This window comes from Podarcis cretensis (assembly GCF_951804945.1).
Source record: "Podarcis cretensis genome assembly, chromosome: 13".
Lineage (NCBI taxonomy): Eukaryota > Metazoa > Chordata > Lepidosauria > Squamata > Lacertidae > Podarcis > Podarcis cretensis.
The window spans coordinates 52,547,755-52,565,327 of NC_137182.1; the positions used below are offsets into that span (position 1 = coordinate 52,547,755).

At 50.7% G+C, this 17,573-nt stretch overlaps 1 protein-coding gene and 1 long non-coding RNA gene across 2 annotated transcripts in view; one reads left to right on the plus strand and one right to left on the minus strand.

Annotated features, from left to right (window-relative positions):
- DNAH2 (dynein axonemal heavy chain 2) overlaps nt 1-17,573 on the minus strand; it is a 143,707-nt gene that overhangs the window by 14,724 nt on the left and 111,410 nt on the right. The window contains exons 62-75 of the mRNA XM_079951695.1: nt 16,990-17,106; nt 16,070-16,211; nt 15,588-15,757; nt 15,342-15,458; nt 13,464-13,628; nt 13,034-13,159; nt 12,039-12,187; nt 11,858-11,924; nt 11,420-11,570; nt 10,766-10,914; nt 10,297-10,430; nt 9,611-9,755; nt 8,590-8,789; nt 7,464-7,590 (exon numbers count right to left, since the gene is read on the minus strand). Coding sequence (XP_079807821.1) covers nt 7,464-7,590; nt 8,590-8,789; nt 9,611-9,755; nt 10,297-10,430; nt 10,766-10,914; nt 11,420-11,570; nt 11,858-11,924; nt 12,039-12,187; nt 13,034-13,159; nt 13,464-13,628; nt 15,342-15,458; nt 15,588-15,757; nt 16,070-16,211; nt 16,990-17,106 — 1,959 coding nt within the window. The remainder of the gene's footprint in view (nt 1-7,463; nt 7,591-8,589; nt 8,790-9,610; nt 9,756-10,296; nt 10,431-10,765; nt 10,915-11,419; nt 11,571-11,857; nt 11,925-12,038; nt 12,188-13,033; nt 13,160-13,463; nt 13,629-15,341; nt 15,459-15,587; nt 15,758-16,069; nt 16,212-16,989; nt 17,107-17,573) is intronic.
- The window catches only part of LOC307202372, a 359,370-nt gene continuing 344,723 nt past the window's right edge, over nt 2,927-17,573 (plus strand). Inside the window, exon 1 of the long non-coding RNA XR_013832861.1 lies at nt 2,927-3,644. This is a non-coding gene — a long non-coding RNA (uncharacterized lncRNA). The remainder of the gene's footprint in view (nt 3,645-17,573) is intronic.

Sequence of the window (17,573 nt, forward strand, 5' to 3'; positions counted from 1 at the left end):
AGGTGCGGGGACTCAGAGACCTCCTTTCTATGCAGAACAGCATATAGCTGAGCCAAGATCGAGCATTCTGTGGGAAACCTGAAACCAGGACCCGGGCGCAAGAACACACTATAGTTCCCAACTACTAGAATACAGAGGCATGATCAACTGGGCTGCATCAATAGGAGTATAGCATCTAGATCAAGGGAAGTAATAGTGCCACTGTATTCTGCTCTGGTCAGACCTCACCTGGAGTACTGTGTCCAGTTCTGGGCACCACAGTTCAAGAAGGACACTGACAAACTGGAACGTGTCCAGAGGAGGGCAACCAAAATGGTCAAAGGCCTGGAAACGATGCCTTATGAGGAACGGCTAAGGGAGCTGGGCATGTTTAGCCTGGAGAAGAGGAGGTTAAGGGGTGATATGATAGCCATGTCCAAATATATAAAAGGATGTCACATAGAGGAGGGAGAAAGGTTGTTTTCTGCAGCTCCAGAGAAGCGGACACGGAGCAATGGATCCAAACTACAAGAAAGAAGATTCCACCTAAACATTAGGAAGAACTTCCTGACAGTAAGAGCTGTTTGACAGTGGAATTTGCTGCCAAGGAGTGTGGTGGAGTCTCCTTCTTTGGAGGTCTTTAAGCAGAGGCTTGACAACCATATGTCAGGAGTGCTCTGATGGTGTTTCCTGCTTGGCAGGGGGTTGGACTCGATGGCCCTTGTGGTCTCTTCCAACTATGATTCTATGATTCTATGAATCAGGACAGGTTTTCGTTGAGAGTGCTTCTTCCCACAACACAACAGTTCAACTGTGGAACTCCCTCCCACAGGAGGCCATCAGCTCGGATGGTTTTAAAAGAGGATTAGGCAAATCCTTGGGGGGAGATCAGGCTATTTGATACACCTTTGCTTTCAGGGTATTTGGGGGAGGTGAAGCAGGCCTCCCCGTATACCAAGGTATTTCTGAACATCCGCCATCTTCTCCAGAAGGGCTGGGATGGGCCCAGCGTCCTGGGCGTGAAGGGCTCTGATCAGATTCTGCCCACCTCTGCTGCATAGCGAGAGACTCTCCTCACCAGGGGAGGAATGGCACAGGCAAAGCGGGGAGCATTATGGGTAAAATATGGTCGCCAGAGAGAGGGCCCCTGGAGATGGCCTTGGCAGCAAATCTGGCCATGGACACGCACGTAGTCATCTCAGGAATGGCACTGGTATAATGCTAGGTGTGCCCAGGTGGGGGCCAGCCTCGGACCTCAAGGTGAAAGTACAGTGGTGCCCCGCAAGACGAATGCCTCGCAAGACGAAAAACGCGCAAGACGAAAGGGTTTTCCGTTTTTTGAGTCGTTCCGCAAGACGAATTTCCCTATGGGCTTGCTTCACAAGACGAAACGTCTTGCGAGTTCTTGCGAGTTTGTTTCCTTTTTCTTAAAGCCGCTAAGCCGCTAATAGCCATGCTTCGCAAGACGAAAAAACCGCAAGACGAAGAGACTCGTGGAACGGAATAATTTCGTCTTGCAAGGCACCACTGTAGGGGGAAGGAAAAGTCTCTGGCCATTTCCCGGCCTGCTCTGGGTTTCCCCTCAGGAAACATCTAGCGAGGAGCAGGCTGCAGGAGGCTGGATTGGCTTTCCCCCTCTACTTCCCCCTCTCCATGGCTGTCCTGCTAGGCGGGGAGCCAGTCTTGCTCTCTGGCCTGTTGTCATGGACGGGGCTTGGCTGAGCTTCAAGGGCCTCTCAGATTACAAAGCCAGGCTCTGGGGAAACCTCCCAGAGGGCTCACCCAAGGACCTGTGGGACGGCCAAGCTGCATTCTGCCCCTGACTGCCCACATGGCATGCCTCTGTTGTGGGGCAAGGCCTGGGGAGATTTCTTTTTTTAAAAAATAATTTAAGATTTTATTAAAGCTTTTTCATAATGCAATAAGCTAAAAAAAAAATCTAAATAAAAGCAGAACAGGAAAGAGAGAACATCGAAGGAAAAACAAAAATATAAAAGAAAATAAAAAGAACATAACGGACTTCTGATTTTCCACCTGTCAGTTATATAAAAGAAATTATTTGAAATATTCACTCTAGAATGACATCCAACTGATCTACCTTCTGTTAGGCAATATTTCCCCAATCTTACAACCCAAATGTATCACACTAATTCAGTTTCCTTTTTACACAAAAAGTCCAAAAGGGGTTATCTAATTATTTTTATTAATAAATGTCAGCAATGGTTTTCGCCTCCAATAATTTCAAAAACCACTCCTCCATATTAAACAATAAGACGCCTTTCCATCTTTGTCCACGCAAGTGTCTCCACTGCAATCGTATATTAAAATAATATTCCATAGTTCTTTACATTATATATTCATTCGTTTTCACCCAGTTCCTTATCGTCTGTTCCCATTTCCTGTTGCATTTGCCGTAGTTTTCCATCTTGATTTTGAAAAGACACAGAACACAGTATCTGCGTTTAAGCCCTTGTTCACTATTATCTCCAGGGAGAATTTGACAGCCAAGATTTACGTATTGGCTATCATCAATCGCCATGTAATTATCTCCATCGACAACCTGCCGACAGAAGACATTCAGTCCGCCATGTTCCTCCACCGGAAGTCAAGGCCCAAGTAGATTTCAACCTTTTGGGGGTACTACACATCCAGAGGGACTGCTTCTCTTGGTAGCCAGCCCAAACTCTCTCCCCAGAGGGGCAAACAAGCCACAGAAGCTTCCCTTGTCAGGGCAATGGGGATGCATGGGGGGGGGGGCCCACAATGGTCAGGGCTGTGCTGATTCATCAGCAGGACTGCCACTGATCCGATGCTCTTCATAAAATAACACCTCACCCCCAGCCCCAATATTGGGAGGGCAAGTGACTGGTAGATGGGGGCCCCAATCACTTGTCAAATTTGGCCTGCCCGTGTGTTGCAGGAATTTATGTATTGGGGGGGGGTTGCCCCTCCAGCAGATATCATGCACATGCAGCCCACTACCAAAATCAGCACAATCGCTTTTGTGACTTTTGCGATTTGTCCCCGCAAAACACTTCATCACAGTTTCTTCCTATCTATTCAAAGGGCCTTTGCTGCACGATACCAAATGTAAGAATTCACTGATAAATGTATCTATGTACTGGTTCACTGGGAAAACTTCAGAAATTCATATAGACATGTGAGCTCAGCTACTCAGCAGCCCCTCTGCCTGAGTGATAATCCCTGGCCTTCTGATACCTGAGTGCCAGACAGGTAGCCATTCCAGAAATAACAAACCCAGATGAAGACAAAAGGGTGTGATTAACTTGGCTGGGAAACAGGGAAATGTAAATATTGCTTTTGTTTCATTTGATGGGTGTTTGGTGGAGGGCAAGGGGAACCATGGGGCAGGGTCCAGGATGCTCAGATTCCTGCCACCAGACCTCCCCTTTCATGATGTAACTGTGATGTATGAGTGACGTAGTTTGGGGGGGGTGTAACATGGGGATTAGCAGCTAATAAAAGTTTGGGGGCTCTTTTGTTTGGGGCTTCCATCTTGTTCCACCTTGTGGCAGGTGGGAATCCTGTCGCCACAGTCTTCAATCAAGACCAAGCCTACTGGCTGCTGTTTTGCTCTGGTATTCCTGGCTGGGGTCCTTGTTTTTTTGTCCAAGGGAGCCCTCAGATTTCTCCATTAACACATGGTAAAGGTAAAGGTAAAGGTACCCCTGCCCGTACGGGCCAGTCTTGACAGACTCTGGGGTTGTGCGCCCATCTCACTTAAGAGGCCAGGGGCCAGCGCTGTCCGGAGACACTTCCGGGTCACGTGGCCAGCGTGACAAAGCTGCATCTGGCGAGCCAGAGCTGCACACGGAAACGCCGTTTACCTTCCCGCTGGTAAGCGGTCCCTATTTATCTACTTGCACCCGGAGGTGCTTTCGAACTGCTAGGTTGGCAGGCGCTGGGACCGAGCAGCGGGAGTGCACCCCGCCGCAGGGATTCGAACCGCCGACCTTTCAATCGGCAAGTCCTAGGCGCTGAGGCTTTAACCCACAGCGCCACCTGCGTCCCTTAACACATGGTATCCTGCAGCAAAGAGACAGGGGTGCCATGGGTGGCAAAACGGCTGGAAACTTTCCATGGGCCAGAGAATGAGCTTCAGATGGGTGCTGCACCTGGTCATCAGCAGGAAGCATCACCCTCTAGGGACAATGGCCCATAGCGATGTCCCCTGGCACAAACAATGACGGCCGGTTATGGCAGGGAATCAGCTGTCTGAGCCTTCCTTCAACACCAAGGCCCTGCCAGAGCTGCAGTCTTACACCAGCTGAGTCCAGACACCAGCAATCTCGCTGGAGCCAGCCAGACAGTCAGAAGGAAGGTGTCCAACATTATTTTGAGACCATGTAGGAACCATGTAGGGACGCGGGTGGCGCTGTGGGTTAAACCACAGAGCCTAGGACTTGCCGATCAGAAGGTCGGCGGTTCAAATCCCCGCGACAGGGTGAGCTCCTGTTGCTCAGTCCCTGCTCCTGCCAACCTAGCAGTTCGAAAGCACGTCAAAGTGCAAGTAGATAAATAGGTACCACTCTGGTGGGAAGGTAAACGGCGTTTCCGTGCGCTACTCTGGTTCTCCAGAAGCAGCTTAGTCATGCTGGCCACATGACCCGGAAGCTGTATGCCGGCTCCCTCGGCCAATAAAGCGAGATGAGCGCCGCAACCCCAGAGTCGGTCACGACTGGACCTAATGGTCAGGGTCCCTTTACCTTTACCTAGGAACTGGTAAGATTGGCATCTGCCTGCTCTAAAGCCTTGGTGGGCGAAATCTTCACTGTTTGCCTCTTCAGAAAATTGTCTCTCCAGTGAGGAAGAGCCTTGAGAAGCCTCTGTGTTGTTTGGGGGGGGGGGCGCACTCAATTGCAACCGTCAAGGTAACCGGGAGAACGTTGTTTTTAGACCCGCCGCCTCCCCAGCCTGGCTGACTTTCTTTTGCGTGTTGATTTCTCCTTGCAGAAATGACATTTTCTCCACCGGCGCCATGCTCAGGCAGTGGGAGAAGAAAGGATAACAAAGGAGGGACCCAAGAGGATAAGGAGAGGTAAAAAACAAAGATGACTCTTCTTTTTTGTGTGTGTACGGGAAGTTATTGAAAGCGGGGAAAGGGAAAGGCAAATAAGGTTGAAAGGACAAAACCCGAGGAAAACTGCTGCAGAGCAGACACAAGCGGGGAGGGAATGCGAGACCAGAGAGAAGGAAAAGTTGCCCTGGGCCTGGGCAAGGCAGGAAAGAAAGAGCCTAGGCCTTCAAAGCTGTATGGCAGGGGCAACCCATTTCTGGACGCCTCCCTCCCGCTGCACAGAGAATAAAACTACCAGTACCATAAATCAGATTGCGCAAATCTGTTCCGTGCTTGGAATGCTGTGCATTGCATAAGTCAATGGAGTGGAAGGCTCTATAGCTCTGGGGTTAGAGCACTGGCCTTGTGAACCGAGGGTCGCGAGTTCAGATCTCGCTGGGGACTTTGTTATGCCTGCACAAGCGATAACTTCCTGAAGTCTCTGCCCATTTGATGCTGCTGAGACATTTGTTCCCGCTTTCCATACCACTGCCATGCTTCTTCTTTGAGAGCCAGTGTGGTTCAGCGGTTGGTGTTGGACTAGGATCTGGGAGAGACCAGGGTTCAAATATTCACTCAGCTATGAAGCTCACTGGGTGACCTGTCATGAGGATAAAATTGAGAGGCTGAGAACTGTTTACACCACCTCGAGCTCCTCGGAAGAAAGGTGGGATTTAAACACAACAAACTCACTAAATAAAAATAATAATTCTGTGTACACTGCTGATCTCTATACGTTAAGATACTGCACAGCTGGAAAAGGTGCAGAAAAGGGCAAGCAAAATGATTAAAGGGCTAGAGCAGCTTCCCTATGAAGGAAGGTTGCCAAAATTTGTTTTTTTTACTTTAGACAAGAAGACAAGAGATACACAATACAGATGCATACAATTGTACATGGTACAGAGGAAGCAGATAAAGAGTTTCCCTACCTCTCTTATAATACGAGAACCCAATGGGCTCATCCAGCAAAGCTTAAGATCTTTTTTGCAGGGAAAGATTCAAGACAGAGAAAAGGAAAGACTTCTTCCCACGGCACGTTGCTAAACTATGTTTTGCTACAGCAGTAATTAGCGATAGCCACCAATTTGATGGCTTTAAAAGAAATTAGACAAATTTATGGGGGCTAAGGGATGCAGGTGGAGCTGTGGGTTAAACCACAGAGCCTAGGGCTTGCCGATCAGAAGGTCGGCGGTTCGAATCCCCACGACGGGGTGAGCTCCCGTTGCTTGGTCCCTGTTCCTGCCAACCTAGCAGCTCGAAAGCACGTCAAAGTGCAAGTAGATAAATAGGTACCACTCTGGTGGGAAGGCAAACGGCGTTTCCGTGCACTGCTCTGGTTCGCCAGAAGCAGCATAGTCATGTTGGCCACATGACCTGGAAGCTGTACGCCGGCTCCCTCGGCCAATAAAGCAAGATGAGCGCCGAGGTATTTAAATATACCTTCCAGAAGAAACCAGAGGCCTTTCTCTTGGGCATGGTTGGCCTATTGGTGCGAAAGGAGGATAGAACTTTTTTTATGTACGCCACAACAGCAGCAAGAATACTCATTGCAAAGTATTGGAAGACACAAGATCTACCCACCCGGGAAGAATGGCAGATGAAGGTGATGGAGTACATGGAACTGGCTGAGATGACTGGCAGAATCCGGGACCAAGGAGAAGAGTCGGTGGAAGAAGATTGGAAAAAATTTAAAGTTTATCTTCAAAAATATTGCAAAATTAAGGATTGCTAGAAAGACGTTGGGAAAAGAAAATTATGTGGTTTTAGTAGAAATGGCATAAAGGATTAAGTAAAAATGAACTGGTGAAAGAGAGAATGTAAAACTATAGTATATTAAGATAAATTATTAAGATAAAAATAAGGTTGGAAGGATTTGCTGAAATAACAAATTGAATTAGAATACAAAAATGGGAGGTGTGAGGAGGTCAAGGAAATAAGTGAATGTAAGTAAGTGATGTACAGGTTTGACTTGTTTTTTATCTTTTTTCTTCTGTTCTCTGGTTTTTGATGATGTTTTTTTTAATATGTTTTTTTTTCTTTGATTGTTATTATTTTCTCTTTTTTTCTGTAATCTTTAAAATCTTAATAAAAAATTATTTTTTTAAAAAAAAGCAAGATGAGCGCCACAACCCCAGAGTCGGCCACGACTGGACCTTTACCTTTACCTAATGGGGGATAAGGCTATCAAGGGCTACTCAAAACAATGGCTATACTCTGCCTCCAGGACCAAAGGCAGTATGCCCCTGCATGCCCAGTTGCTGGGGATGAGGAAGGGGTGAGTGCTGCTCTCGCACTCAGGTCCCGCTTGTCCGCTTCCCGTAGGCACCTGGCTGGCTACAGTAAGAGAAGGCTACTGAGCCAGCTTGGCCTTTGGTCTGATCCATCGGGGTGGCTCTTGAGCTCTTACCACTCCCCCGCGCAGGAAGAAGTTGTACTCGTCCATCTTGAGGTTGCCAGAGACCTCCAGGATCTTGGCACACATCTGGAAGCTGAAAAGCAGCTTGTGCCGTTCAAAGAGGCCCCGACAGGTGTACCTAAGAGAAGCCACACAGAAAACGGAAGGAAGGGTTGGAGCTCGGAGAGAACTCACAGCAGCCTCCTTTCTCAGATATGCCTTTCTTATTTTATTGATACACCAAAAAAGGAAAAAACAAAACAAAAATACAAATAAAAACAGTGATAAAGACAATATTAATTACAAATCAATAAAGCAAAAAGTGGTCCTTGAACTATAGACCCGACCTCCCGTCTATTCCTTATTTCAATTATATATTATTTGTTGCCAATACACACTTTTATCATAGATGAACTAATTATTGGTTTATCTGAGGTCTCATATCTTTCTTAAAGCTACTACTGAAGTCATTAAAATGCTGCAACAGAGTTTAAAGTGTTATAGCTGTTTTTCAAATAAACTTTGAAGACTTCCCATTTTGAGACAAATTCCCGTTTTGGTTTGTTCTTTATTTTTTTCTGATAAACTGTCTAACTCCGCATATTCTGTTAGCTTTTGATTAGGGGGGGATTTCATCACTCTTCCATTTTGTAGCAATAAGAACTCTTGCTGCCACTGTGGCATATAAAAAAATACTTTTCATTTTTTTGCGGAATATCCAAATCTGTAATCCCCAGAAAATAAGCTTCTGGTTTTCTCATAAAGAAAATCTTTATCATTTTTTTATAGTTCTAAGTGGATACTCTCCCCAAATGCCTGGATTTTCTTACATAGCCACCACATGTGATAGAAAGTGCCTGATTTGTCTCCACACCTCCCACAGTTGCTTGGGACACTTTCTCAGATATTCAAGAGGGTGAAAGCTGAACTTCCAGCGCCTGTCTGGAACAGGCGTCCTGTCATTTGACTATTTGGACTAAATGGGGCAAGTCTGAGGATCGTAGAGAACTTCTCCCAGTTAAATTGAGCATGCCTCGTTCCTCAGGAAGGAGACCCCAAGGGCATAGATTGCCAGGTGCAAAAGGGAAAGGAGTTGTGGCAGTGGTTGGCACTCCCCGCCCGGCACGAAGTGGGTTACCTGTAGACAGCATAGGTGTGGTATTCGTTGAGGAAGCGGATTCTCTCATCCAGCTTGGTGCTCCGATGGCTCTTGTTAATGCTGAGGTTGAAGAGGTCAATGTAGGCATCGAGGGAGAACTGGTACATGGGGTCGATCCTGCCCATGTCGTTGAGGACGAAGAAGAGGATGGACGCCCGCTGAGCACATGGTCGGTAGGCCTGGCAAGAGCACGTGCGGCAGGTGAGTTGGCAAGCTGCCGGAGAGCAGAAGCAGGATGCCCACCAGGAGACTGGCGGGGGTGGGGAGCCACTGGGGGTGAATCAGCCATGAGGTGGGGGCCTCTACCCCAGCACACAAACCGCTCACTCCCAGAGAAATGACCTTTCCTGCAGAATCAGTACATCACCAGTCAAAGAGCAAGTTACGAGCCCCTATGGACTGTGGAGAAACCCAGGAGGGATTCAGGCACAGCATCTGCACCCACAAATCTTCCTCAAGACCCTCAGTTCTGGGGGGGATTCCACCTGAAGTTTATGAAATAATGCATCACCTGGAGAAAGTGGATAGAGGAAAGTTTTCCTCCCTCTCCCATCAGACTAGAATTTGTGGAAATCCATGAAGGTGGATATTGGAAGATTCAGGACAGACAAAAAAGAAAGTGCTTCTTCTCACAACACAGAGTTGAACTACGGAACTCCCTGCCACAGGAGGCAGTGATGGCCAGCAACCAAGAGGGCGTTAGAAGAGGATTTAGGCAAATTTGTGGAGGCAAGGGCTGTTGGTGGCTACTAGCCACAATGGCTATGCACTGTCTCCATGGTCAGAGAAAGCAATGTTTCTGAGTACCAGTTGCCAGAAGCCATCGGAGAGGCAAGTGCTCTTGTGCTCAGATCCTACATGTGGGTTTCCCTTTGGGGCTTCTGGTTGGCAGTGTGAGAACAGGATGCTGGCCTAGGTGAGCCATTGGCCTGATCCAGCAGACTCTTCGGCCAGCCTCCCTGCCCTTCTCACACAGCCAAGGCGAGCTCTTTCCCCTCACCTCCCGGGCAGTGTCGATTTTGATCTCCGTGGTCTCGCTGGTCTCCAGCTGCTCTGTGACCTCGGTGGCTGTGACCTTCGAGGTCTGGAGTGTGTTCACAAGCTGCACGTCATCCAAGAGGGAGCCCGTGGCTTCGTTCAGCAACCTGTGGAAAGTGGGAGAGGTGAGCCCAGGAAGGGGGGGTGCAAGCGAGGGCAGAACACCTGTGCCCACTCCACAGAGGGCCTGAGGACCAGAAGCAGAGCCCTGCAGCTTTGCCCAAGAGGCAGGGAGGGAAGGATGCCTTCCCTGGGCTGGAGAAGGATGCCTCCCCTGGGTCTGAGCCTGCAGAACTTCTGGCTGAGTTTATGGGGAAGAGAGGAGAGGAAAGGGCAGACTTTCAACATGATGCTCAGCCTCCACAAAAGGTAAAGGGGGTAAAGGGAGTGCAGAACACAGCAGCCGCCTTCCTTCTCCTGGTCAGTAAGGACTGCCACGTATCACCCCACAGGCCCAACCACGCAGGCTTTGTGGCCTCCACCGCCAGTTCCTTCAACTTTGCTGAGGCTGCAGCAGATGCTGTTTTTAAGCCATTGTTTACATGATGCTCTTCAGGCACAAAGCGTCGGCACACACACAAGTGACGAACCCTCAAAAGGATCCTGTTCTCCACAGCACCTGCATGTCCCCTTGCCCAGCCCCGTTACCTCAGGATCTCATCCTCCAGCTCCTTCAGCTTCCTTTTGCCAGCTGCGATGTTGAGGACCAGGTTGTCCTTCTGCTCTTCCAGCTCCGGCCTCTCTCTCCGGACCACAATCCCCAGCAGCTGAGCTTCCAGCCCCTGAAGAGGCCCAGGACACTCAGTACAGACCCCTCTGCCTCTCCCCCCATCGTTTGGCATGAAGGATGCTCCCCACCCTTTATGCCTGCTCTCCTAGCAATTCTTCTTCCCTCCTATGAAGTCTTCTCCAGGGGGTGGAATCTGTCCCTTTCCAAACCGCCCATCGCCTCCCACCTCAAATCCCAGGAGCTGGAAAGAATTCCCAGCATCGAGGCGGTGAGAAGCCTGGATGAGGCCAAAGGGGGCCCACCACCGCCCAGCATCCCATTCTCACCAATCTGATGCCCCGATCGGAAGCCCATGAGCAAGACGCTCTCCCTGGTTGTGCTCCCTACCTGCTCTTTGACAGCAAAGTTGACGATGGTGGTCTGGGAGGACGTCTCCGGCGTGTAGTGTGGGTTGGGGAGTTTGGTGGTGAGGTAGAATCGGAAATCAGGGTGGTATTCCACTTCCTTGTCCCCCAGCCTTATCAGCAGGCGGCCGCCTACAAAGGCACACAGGTATAATAATAATAATAATAATAATAATAATAATAATAATAATAATTTTTATTTATACCCTGCCCTCCCCAGCCAAGGCCGGGCTCAGGGCAGCTTACAAGCAATAATAAAAACAAGTTGAATGATTACAGCTTAAAAACAAAATTAAAATACAACATTAAAATACTGAAACATTAAAATATTAAAATGTTGCCTCGTCGCAGGAGGAGAAGGAAAAGAAAAAAGCAAAAAGGAAAAGGAAAAAGAAAGAGAGGGACGGAATCAAATACAGTCAGGAGCAAGGTTGGGGTAGGATTAGGGGTCTTCCACCTGGGCCCTCTTTCTCTCTGGACAAGATGCCAGCCCCCTTCCAGGAAGCTGGCATCCATTCCTCCATCAAATTCCTCCCCCCCCCCAAACCTCAAATCCCAAACCTGGATGAAATACGCAGTCAGGTGCCCAGAAGTCACCACCTCCTTTCCCAGCAGCAGGCAGAAGCCAGGCGCTCACCCACTTTGGTGACGGACTTGTTGAGGATGGGGGCCAGTGTGGGGTCCAGCTCCTCCTGAACGTTTTGCAGCAGGACTGGGGTGCCAAACTGGATGGCCGTCTCCAGGATGCGCATATAGTCCGGCATCTGCAGGTCAATTATCTTGAGGCCCTGTGGGAGGCAGAGGGGGCGGGAGCATGAGAGGGCCACCAGAACGCCTCTCTGGCTGCCACCCACGTCAGAGAATCTCCCAGGCAGGTAAACAGATGTTGGATCCAGCTGCTAGACCAACATCCGAATGCACGTCTGCTTTGAAGCAGGTACAGGGGGCTGGAACTGAAGGGGAACGAGTATTTGTTTGCAACAGCAAACAGGGACAAGGGAGTAGGGTGCAGAAATCACAGGGCAGGGGGTTCAAACCTAGAGAAGCAAGCATCTGCAATGAAGCTCCTCCTTACTTTTTTGGCTTCCATGTTCTTGATCCACTTCGTGGCCTGGCACTGGGGGTCAATCATGAGAGGCCACCTGGCAAAGACACATTGGGGCTTGAGGTGCGCTGGGGCCCCTCGGCATCTCACCTTTGGGCCTCCCCAGGGGGTGCTGGGAGCCCTGAACTCCCTCTCGCAGACCAAGGCTCACCGGTTGCCTCGTGTGACAATGATCCCGTTCTCGGTGGAGAAGTTGTCGGAGGGCAGGCCCTGGATGTTCCAGTTGCGCACGATGGTGGGGTTGGCGAGGAAGCTGTCGCAGGTGAAGCGGGGGCAGCAAGGCACATGGAGCTCTCGAGTCTGCAGGTGGGGAGCAGAAGCAGGGAAGCCAGTCCAGCCCCACTCAGAACGGCCTGCTCTTCCCATGAGCAGAAGGGGACCAACACGGCTTCCAAGCTACTCACCGGTCAGCCTGGGCAGCTGACACCCTGGGAGGCGGACACCAGCTATTTGTTTACAGTGGTACCTCGGGTTAAGTACTTAATTCATTCTGGAGGTCTCTTCTTAACCCAAAACTGTTCTTAACCTGAAGCACCACTTTAGCTAATGGGGCCTCCCGCTGCTGCTGCACTGCCGCTGCACGATTTCTGTTCTCATCTTGAAGCAAAGTTCTTAACCCGAGGTACTATTTCTGGGTTAGCAGAGTCTGTAACCTGAAGCGTATGTAACCTGAAGTGTATGTAACCCAAGGTACCACTGTATTTCATAAAATTTATACCCCATGTGGTGGCAAAAAAACAAACCAACAAACGTCAAAGTGGTTTGCAAAGAGAATAAAACCATAACATTATCAGTAAAAGCAACGTTCAAAAGATGAGATCTGCAGTCAATTCAAAGCAAGATCAGAACTCACATCAATATTCTACAGGTCTGGGCAGGCTGGCCTAAAGAAAAATGTTTTCAGCAGGTGCCGGAAAGAGCACAGCAAAGGCACCGGCGCGATGTCAATAAGCAGGGAGGCCAGAGTGTTGGTGCTGCCACGCTAAGAGACTGATTTTTCACCATTGCAGAACATGTATGATGTGGCACGTGGGCAGTGCCAGCTCCTTGCTGCCAGCCTCGTGTCCTTCCACCAAGGGCGGGATTCTTGTAAAGGAATGGCGGGAGGGAGAAGGTGGCCTCTCAGGAAAGGGCCACCAGGCTCACCTGCTTCATCCAAATGTGTGAGACAATGTCATCCCGGTAATTGGACAGGAAGGGCCCCATGTAGGACACGAAGGCGGCCGCCAAAAGACAGTCCCCCACCAGGTAGCCTATATCTTCCTCCAGGCCCTGCAGGGAAGGAGGAGGAGGAGATCAGGAGAAGGACGGAGCCCAGGAGATGGTTTCCCCTTGCAAAGGGGCCCTTGCAGATGTTAAAAAGCTGCCACAATCTCTTTTCTTGCACCCCGCATTCCCTTCATCTTCTGTTCTCTGAGCTCAGCATCTTCTGTGACTTGTAGCCTCCCCTCACCCCCTTGCACGTCCCAAGGCTTTAGTCTCCCATGCTGGGTACTAGAAATGGTCCTCTCAAAACTTGACGCCCTACTCCAAGGGACAGACGGGGGTGTGTGGAGCAGCCCCCCCTGGGTCGTACCTTGACTGTTTCCTCCCAGCGGATCTTCTCTCCCGCCAGGCCCGACACCAGCTTGTCGGCCCGGTCCAGCTTGATCTCCATCTCCTCCGACTTCTTGCGCAGCTCCTCCTTCTGGGCCAGCTTCTCCTCGTACTCCTTCTTCAGCATCTCCAGCTTCTCTGCCACCTGAGCAGGGGTTGGGGCGAGGGTGGAGAGGAGGCCTTAGGAGCAGGTCCGTTGCCAGGGCCTTCCTCGCTGGGAAGATGTCTACAAGGGCTGGCCTGGGGTGATGCACAGAGGGAACGCCCTACCACCGCCATTATACAATAGGACCACATCTTACACAGAAGTCTGGTTCAAAGCACACACTCAAACTGCCCTCGGTCGAGCATCCTAAGCCTTCTGGAGCCAGCGTGCCAAGAGGGCCTTGCACCCCAGCTTTGAAAGCTCTTTTTGCATCAGGAAAACCCAACAGGCATGTTATGTACTGGGTTGAATAGGATCCAAACTGCAGCAGTCTGATTGGCCCTAGAACAATAGGATCCAAAAGGCAGCAGCCTGATTGGTCCTAGAACAATAGGATTCAGAATGCAGCAGTCTGATTGGTCCTAGAACAATGCAGCAGTATGATTGGTTGGCAGGAACTACCCAATCATGCTCCAAATAGAAGTGAATCCACAACCTGATTGGCTTACAGTAGAATTCCGGAATTAGCCAATCATGTGCAGCCCATTGTGTAAATAATGTATATAAAGCAGATACCTTGAGGGGACATTCATTCATTCCTCCTCACCACTATGAGCTGAATAAAGAGCATGAAATCACTTTGCGACTCTGAGTATATTTCACGGCACATGAAGGGACTGAGGCTCACAGAGCTTTCCTGGAAAAAACTGCTAGAGAGGTCACTTCCTTTGTCTTCCTACATGCTTCCTTCCTTCCTGCTTGGGCATCCTTCTTTTTCTTCATCATGCTTCCAAGCTCACCCTCACATGCATGTCTGAGTTGTGCAGCCCAGACACCACTTCTGAACGTACATTTTGTACTTTTGTAACTTAGATAGCAGTTTTAAACCTGCCTTCATTTTGCTACGGTAACTGCTGCTTCAAGACCTAGACTATGTAAGTAAACCCTATTTTTATTTCTTCAAATGTGTGTGTGATTGTTGTTTTTAAAGGGGGGAAAAGGGGTGAGACCAGGAAAATCCAGTTTGCCTTAAAGCATCCTGGTTTATTAAATCAACCTTGACTTTGCTTCCAAGTTTAGCTGCAAAGGATGGTACTCTGCTGATCTCACAAACGTGAGCAAGGAAGGACAACTCTCCAAGTGTCTAAATCCATTCCTACATCTTGGATTTAACTCACAGAATTTAAACCAGTCCAACTTCAACTGCGTGTGGTTGAGATAAAGGTAAAGGGTAAAGGTACCCCTGCCCGTACGGGCCAGTCTTGACAGACTCTGGGGTTGTGCGCCCATCTCACTCAAGAGGCCAGGGGCCAGCGCTGTCCGGAGACACTTCCGGGTCACGTGGCCAGCGTGGCATCGCTGCTCTGGCGAGCCAGAGTCGCACACGGAAACGCTGTTTACCTTCCCGCTGGTAAGCGGTCCCTATTTATCTACTTGCACCTGGAGGTGCTTTCGAACTGCTAGGTTGGCAGGCGCTGGGACCGAGCAGCGGGAGCGCACCCCGCCGCAGGGATTAGAACCGCCGACCTTTCGATCGGCAAGCCCTAGGCGCTGAGGCTTTTACCCACAGCGCCACCTGCGTCCCGTGGTTGAGATGCCGCAACTTAAATGTGCATAAGATGTGGTCGCAATGCAATAAGAAGAGAGGCCAAGACTCTCCATGACTCCTGCGGCCAAACCGCACTCCCGGATCGCCCTCGGAGGCCGACTGACCTCTCGGAGCCTCTCCTGAGCCTCGGCCTGGGCAGCCTGCTTTTCTGCCAGCTGGGCAAGGGCAGCATTCATTCGAGCGCGTTTGGGCTCCACCACACGATAAATGCGGCCGTACATCTGGGAAGGAGAAGGTGGGGAGAAGCAGAGGGTGGAGTGAAACCTGCAAAGATCGAGCCCCAAAGCGTCTTCCCACCATGCAAAGAGCTGCTGCCAGGCCCTTCCACAGATGGAGCTTTTGATGCTCACCTCCATGGCTCTGACCCACATGCACAGGGATTTGGCAGCCACCGAGACACGCCCAATGATGTCTGGCTGGAAGTCCGGCTGAGAGCAGTAGGCGCTGATCTTCTTGAGCACCTTGTCGGAGATGTTGTCCTTGTCAAAGTAGACCAGCTGCTTAATGAAGTTGGGCTCACCTGGAGAAGCAGAATTGAGATCAGGGGAGTCGGGTGAAGCCAGGAGAGCCCTTTTGGGTCGTGCTGGTGGTACCAGACTTCTGAAACCGGGCCCCACAGAGTGACCAAAACAGGACAGTTCTGGGAAGCCCAAAAGCAGGCTGTCTCTAACCCTGGCGGCAAATGCCCTCCCAGAAAAAAGAGGTCTGGGGAGAGGGTAGTGGGACAGATGGAAAGGATTCCCACCCCCCTCTCTGCTGCATCACGGTCCAGATCCATGTTATCTGTCCGCACACATGTTGTCTCTGGGCCTGCTTTAGGTTCCTTACTTACCCAGCTGCTTCTTGGCTTCGGCCCAGGTGGGCTCGTTGCCTCGCAGGATCATGACCGCCTGCATGACTGTCTCCACCAGGGTGGGAGGGCGGCCGTAAGACTTGATCTCGGTCAAGTCTTTCTTGTTGAGCGATTCCAAAGCCTGGGGGGAGGGAAAGGAGGGCGCAGGGGCCTTTCAGAAGCGACTGCTCCAAAGGGAGAGTCAGGCAGGGAGTCAGAGCATGGAAACAGGAAGGAAAGGGGGACACACACACACACCCTTCTAACCCTTGGAGAGGAATGTAGAACATCCTAAATCTCCAGCCATCACCACACAGCTGGGAAATCCCAGCATGTTGGGGCTGCGCAGGGAGGGTGGCGCCAGAGCATGCACACAGGCACAGAAGGCTGTGTGGTTAAGAACATTACAACAGCCCTGCTGGATCCGCCCAATGGACCATCTAGTCCAGCATCCTGCTGGCACAGGGCCAACCAGATGCCAGCGAGGAGGACCTGCCAGCAGCTGGCATTTGCAAGCATTGCTGCCTCCAACAGTGGAGGGAGAAAAGAGCCACCCTGGCTAGTAGCTTCCAATAGCCCTCTCCTCCTCCTTTGCGAATATCTCTAATCCTCTTTTAATGCCAAGCAGGTTGGTGGCATTACTGCCTCCTAACAGGGAAGCTGGGAGAGCGCCAATTTGGTGGAATGGATCTCTCCGTTTGCCTAGAGTCAGTAAGAAACACAATGCTGTTGTTTGAAGTGAAATAGTCGTGCGCATTGCAGCAGAGGAACCCTGCGGGTCACAAATCCTGCCTGCCCCAAACTCCGCTGTGCTGTTTGGTTCGCCAGAGATCTGGCACAGCTCTTACAGGCTGCCTAACTTAGCAGACCCTGCAGTCCATGGGGCAGGGCTTCTACAATGTCCCTCCCCTTCCTGCTACCTTCATGGCTTCCTCCAAAGCAGGCATGGCCTCCTCCAGGTCCCTCTGGGCGGTGTCTGCTAAAGCTTTGCACTTAATCTCCTCTGCTGCGATCTTCTCACTGTTGGCTGACACCATCTGTGGGGAGAGGAGAGGGGGAGGAGAAGTCTCAGCACCAGGGGTCATCAAACGTTTTCAGCAGGGGGCTGGTCCACTCTCCCTCAGACCTTGTGGGGGGTTGGACTATATTTTGAAAAAATATATATGCAAGAGCACCAGGCAGGTTTACCTGTCTCTTGTGAGCGGCAGGGGCTGGCGGCGGTGGCAGGAGAGGGACAATGAGTGGTGCGCGAAAGGGCTCCGGAGAGGGGCGGCTTTAAATGGCGGTCGCTCGAGAGGGGCGCTCAGCCAGCTGCGGCTCAACAAAGCCCAGCCCCTTTCCTCCTCTAGGCAGGGCAGGGAGAAGCCAGGAGGAGGGAGGGAGGAGGCGCCACCAGCGCCGTGTGAGGGAGAGGGAAAGAACACACATGCTGGCAATCCACATGCTGGCGATCCACACGGCGATTCCTGGACCGTTCGCGGGCCAGATCCAGAAGGCAATTGGG